This window comes from Scyliorhinus canicula, chromosome 1 (assembly GCF_902713615.1).
Source record: "Scyliorhinus canicula chromosome 1, sScyCan1.1, whole genome shotgun sequence".
NCBI classification, from domain to species: Eukaryota; Metazoa; Chordata; class Chondrichthyes; order Carcharhiniformes; family Scyliorhinidae; genus Scyliorhinus; species Scyliorhinus canicula.
Genome location: NC_052146.1, coordinates 281,450,606 through 281,456,605, shown reverse-complemented (window position 1 = coordinate 281,456,605; position 6,000 = coordinate 281,450,606). Strand labels below are relative to the sequence as shown.

The 6,000-nt window shown below is 40.6% G+C and overlaps 1 protein-coding gene across 8 annotated transcripts in view; it reads right to left on the bottom strand.

The window, feature by feature from the left end:
- Window positions 1-225: 225 nt before the first annotated feature.
- LOC119974827 (regulator of G-protein signaling 7) overlaps window positions 226-6,000 on the bottom strand; it is a 585,527-nt gene continuing 579,752 nt past the window's right edge. For all 8 annotated transcript variants that reach the window (XM_038814129.1, XM_038814137.1, XM_038814144.1 and 5 more), the window contains one exon: window positions 226-1,142. In XM_038814129.1, the coding sequence (XP_038670057.1) occupies window positions 1,092-1,142 (51 nt within the window). In that variant the 3' untranslated portion in view covers window positions 226-1,091. The remainder of the gene's footprint in view (window positions 1,143-6,000) is intronic.

Genomic DNA, 6,000 nt, shown 5'->3' with positions numbered 1-6,000 from the left:
TCAGTGGTTTACAATTTAAAATTTCTTATCGATATTACCTTTAACACACTCAAAGGCTGGGGTTTTCCAGCCCCGCGTGGCGGGGTCCACCACGGGAGATTCGGCACCCAGCCAAAAGTCTGTTGACTTCCAGCAGGACCAGACCATCCCGGTGGTGGGCAGGGATGGAAAATCCCACCCGAAGTTTCTTAAAAAAAAATAATAAAAACTTTTAGCAAGGTCAAACTCATTACACCAATTTTATTTTTCCGTACCTGGATTATAGACAAATAAGATTGTCATTCACAAAATATCTATGATACTAATTTTTGAATATATCCTTGGAGCCAAACTTACTAACCATATGACTGAGAGGTTATACACCTGCCTTAAATTTTACGAATTGGAACTTCACTACCTTAATTAGCACCGTAGCTCTCACTTAGTGAAATAATATCAAAACATGACATGTATGAATAACTCATAATGCAAAAATGTAAAAATAAATCAACGTGGAAAAATAAAGTGAAAGGAACAAACTTTAATAAATTTGGAATAAATAGTAATTTCAATATTGTATAAAAATAAAACGTTACAAACACTAAAGTGGAAGCACAGAATACTTCCGACAAGGATGCACTAATAAACCCTTGATCTGGAACCTTTCTGTGTTCATGGTCTCTTGTGGCCCAACGTAATAATGGATTGAGGGTCATTTTATGATATGCATATAATAAATCCTAATCTTTCAGTCATAACTACTTAATGATGTTCTGAGCACCAGCTTCAATTTTTATGATGGATCTTAACTTATTATCAGTGGAGATTCAGCACATTAAAGCCTGGCTGATATGGAGCTGGATGAAGTGGACATAAAAATATGTGGAATGATCGTCCCTCCCTGCCCTCTCCATTCATGCCAGCAATGTCTTTGCATACACACCCCCACACACACACATACGCACACACACACACACGCACGTGCGCAAAAAGATCAGATCCTCATTCATGCAAAGGATGGTACAATGTCCTCCAGGTTCAAGATAAATTGTGATTTATAGCTTTGAACAATTGAACTGGCCCGCTCCTCAGCTGAAGTGTGAGTGAATAGATCAGTAAGACTGCACCAGACTCGTCAGCCTCTTCGAAGTAAGTGACTTCCCCTGCACAACAAAAGCAAAAGAGAATTATGGAATTAGGACACTGCTTTTGGCATTCATTCGCTTCCAGAAAAATAATTTCAACGACACATAGACCAATATTAGCACTGAATACATTACCATAAATATAAGACATTGGAACCATTGAACATTACCCATGACATACATGAAAGACACATATGACAACAGAATAATAAATGCTTACACTTACAGTTGCACAAAGGATGTCCCACTTTCCTATTACTGTTTCTGACTAATTCTCCTCCCACCTTAATAAAAGTGAGACTAAGTTTTTCTCAAAAATACGTATAATATTCACGAAAAAACAAAAGAATGGAACATCTCCGCAAACTGAACAAATATATACTTCGTCATAAAATGCACTGTGGCATATTTCTCATCTACTTTGTCTCTAGGATGGCTCCACACTAGAAAACAAGAGGTACAATGGGACTCTGAACCAATGCGACAGAAACTATGCTTGGCTTAAATATCTCCTGCTGCACAGAATGACACTGTATACACAAATGAGCAGGGCTAACATTAATATTATTTCCCTGTTCTTGATATCCTTTGGTCTCATGCTTTTCTATTATGAGGATCAATTGTGGAAATTAACTAATTTGTTACTGCTCCTGTCCTCAGTCAGTACTCATTTCTGAAAACCACCAACAACTTGTGAGAGTTTGCTGACTTATTTACAAGTGAATGGGGGAAAAGCAGAAATTAGTATTATTTTGGTACCATTTATAGCATCTGTTTTTCATGGACGCTTTAATCTTATTGCTAATGATTTTAGAAATATGAATATGGATAAAACAAAATAATGAATGAAAAGGACTTATTTATCAAAAGTCGGTTAAATAAAATTCACAGGTATTGCAATGCAATGGACCAGATTTTGTGTTCATTAATGGTGACCACATTCATTGCTGATGTCAAAGAAAGCTGTCCACAAAGAACTAACAAGCTCTGAGGCATTGGCTGCACCTTTTTTGCTCTGAAATTAGTTGCAGTGTTGGTTGCTAATGATTTCCAGCATCTCACTCAAGTGACGTCAGCAAGCAGGCCAAGCAACCAATCACATGGAAAAATCCCCACAGACAGCAAACTAAGCAGCGGCACATCGATATCATCATTCACTCCTTATAATTTTCTCCTTATAATTTTACAGAAAATGAATTTAAGATTGGGATCTGTGATTAAGGTGGAAGCTGGAAGCTGAAATATCATAAACAAACTTTGAAGAAAATTATTTTACAAATCTATTGATTTCTTAATCATGAAATGGAATGGAAAGTGGAGATTCTTCACAAATCTCAAATTAGATTTTTCGGCCCAGAGAGGTTGTTCAATCGGAATTATGACTTAATTTGGCATTAACAACCCAGTTACAGATCATTCAAATAGGTATAATTTGTTCAAGGGTTTTAACTGTGGGAAAGAGCACAAAAATTGGAAGCTCACTTCAATTCAATGATTTCACAGTGATTTCCAAGTGCATGGCCTTCAACGGTGCATCCTGGATAGGATCAGAATCTCTGATACCGACTTCTAGATTTTCATATCGAACTGTGCATTTTGAAGATGCCACCAATTGCTTTTACTTTCACAGAGTAGTGATGGAAAACGCCAATGGCTTTGTAGTCAATACTATCACAAAATCTGGGCCAACATAAATTGGCTGAGCTCACTTTGGATATGAAAGTTATTCATGCAACAGGATCAAATGTTTCTTGTGCTCTGTGAGACGTAAACCCAGCATCCCATTTTTAAAAGCGTTTTCACAACACAAGGGTAATTGTGGTTCTATTATTCTCATAAGTGCACCTACAGAGCATGTTCATGTTGGGAGTTGGGAAACCTTTCAAGGAGATATGTAAGAAGCTATGGTACAACTCTTATTGCATGAAACCATTTACTTTAGTTTCCATACAATAATCTTCCTGTATGATTTTCAGAGTTATTTTGCTTCAAGTGAAGGGTTTTGCATGATTACTATTCCTCTAAAGGAGGGTAAAAAGACTGACAACTAGAAGAACCATGAAGCAACTTAAGCACTGAAATTTGTAGCTGTAAATGCCATTTTGTAAATATACTTGAACTGTTCAATAAAAATGCATATATCAGACCACAAAACATTTACACAAGGAAATGACCAGTTTATACACACTTCCGGAACCACAACTGGATATTGTGAAAGTAATTAATTCTGACATCAAAGTTGGGGGTATGAAAATTGAAGTAGGGCATGCATTTATATAGCAGTTTTCACCACCACCGGATGTCTCAAAGCACTTTACAACCATGGAAGTGCTTCCTGAAGTGTCGTGTAGGAACACGACAAATGGCTTGTAGAAGGAGGACTATTCCAGGCCAGTGCTGTTCATTTTTTAAATTGTTTATATACAGACATATATTTGCACTTGTATAAATATAAATGCATCAATTTGTAAATCACAGGCTTGAACATAAAGAAGCCGCTACATACTTGCCAGGCTGGAAAAATAGTTCTGCAGAATTTATTTTAAAGTAGACCGACAATCACATTGACGTTTCGGAGGGATAAATTGGATAGCTCTTGAAATTGGGCATGGGGATCACAATGAGCAATTAACTCAGGCCTGTTAAAGTGATGCAAGCAGTAGTAAATGTCATGCTGTGTGCTAATTATAATGATTGTGGTGTGCAGTCCAGTGTTCAAAGCAGTGTTAAGCAATTGCATTTTCCGCAGGGGGTTCATGAGAGGCCAGAATCATGTAAAGCTCGCCTGCACTACTTAAAGCTGGAATTCGCTTCTTAAAGGTGAGACGCATTTTTGGCTGCGGCGGTGGTTGTGTGGTAGTGTGGACCCTTTGAGGGTGTGGGTTCCACGGGCCACGTGATCGGCTCAGGGCCAATTGCTGGAGAGTACTTGAACCCTGGCCAATGGGGAGTTTGTACAGTGTCTGGGAGCAGAACCCCAGAAAGTGTGGACCAGGGAGCTGAAATGCTAATACCTGTTGTATAGTGTTCCGTGCCTGTTATCTAACTGCCTTTGCTTTTCATCAATAAGCCCACTTGCTAACTATGGGAAGCCTCCGGTGTTTGTCTTGAGCCACCACATTGGCGACGAGGTAGAAGTTTTCGAGCTCTGTTGTTTCAGTTGTTCAGAGTTCACATGGGAGGTGATACTTCTGACAGTTTGCGGGCCCCAAAATATAATTTGATTAGGATCCTCACCTCCGAGGAGACACCCGACTCAAAGGTTTTTGACCAGATAGTGAGATTGGTTAAAGAACATTTCAACTCAATTATCCTCCACCATTATAAGTTTAACTCTGCAGTGAGGGATCATGAAGAGTCTGTCTCGGCTTTCATAACCAGGTATCGCGAGCTTGCTGAGCACTGTGAGTTGGGGTTGCACTCAGTGACATCTTGCGCAATAGACTGGTTTGTAGGATCCATAAACTTAAAATCCAGAAAAAGCTTCTGGTGGAGACCACAATTTAGTTGGAAAAGGCGATTGTGATGGCTCAGGTGATGGACAGCACAGAAAAAGGTTCCGAGAGGCTTCATAGCATGGCTGAAGGGGAGATTATACAGGTATGGGACGGTATGGTTGTGAGATCTGCAGTGGGATCACCAGGAATGATAATTGACCATACTGAGGAAGAATTTAGGTTTGCTGACATTTCTGGGTGCAGGGATGTCTCATATGGCCTTGGTCTTTTCTTCCAAGGAATGCAACCCTGTTGCATCAACGCAACATCCGAGTTACATCACTTCTGAGGCCTGAAAAATACAGATCTCGCATTTTAGTCAGACCCCTGCATCACAAAACCCCTTTAATACTTCCTCTATTTGAACATAGAACATAGAACATTACAGCGCAGTACAGGCCCTTCGGCCCTCGATGTTGCGCCGACATGTGAAACTCCTCTAAAGCCCATCTACACTATCCCCTTATCATCCATATGCCTATCCAATGACCATTTGAATGGGTTTAGTGTTGGCGAGTCCACTACTGTTGCAGGCAGGGCATTCCACACCCTTACTACTCTCTGCGTAAAGAACCTACCTCTGACATCTGTCCTATATCTATCTCCCCTCAATTTAAAGCCATGTCCCCTTGTGCTGGACATCACCATCTGAGGAAAAAGGCACCCAATGTCCACCCTATCTAATCCTCTGATCATCTTGTATGCCTCAATTAAGTCACCTCTTAACCTTCTCTCTAACGAAATCAGCCTCAAGTCCCTCAGCCTTTCCTCGTAAGATCTTCCCTCCATACCAGGCAACATCCTTGTAAATCTCCTCTGTACCCTTTCCAATGCTTCCACATCCTTCCTATAATGCGGCGACCAGAACTGCACGCAATACTCCAAATGCGGTCGCACCAGAATTTTGTACAACTGCAACATGACCTCAGGGCTCCGAAACTCAATTCCTCTACCAATAAAAGCTAACACACCGTACGCCTTCTTAACAACCCTCTCAACCTGGGTGGCAACTTTCAGGGATCAATGGACACCGAGATCTCTCTGCTCATCCACACTACCATATGGTCATATGTTCTTCTGGTGTGCTACCATTGACCAGTCATCAAGGTAAACCATCACCATAGGAATTCCCTGGAGGATATTTTCCATCGCGTGCTGGAAGATAGCGCATACTGAAGCAATGTCGGCCACCTGAGGAGTACTTAGAACTTAGAACAGTTCAGCACAGAACAGGCCCTTCGGTCCTCAATGTTGTGCCGAGCAATGATCACCCTACTCAAACCCACGTATCCACCCTATACCCATAACCCAACAACCCCCCCCCTTAACCTTACTTTTTAGGACACTACGGGCAATTTAGCATGGCCAATCCACCTAAC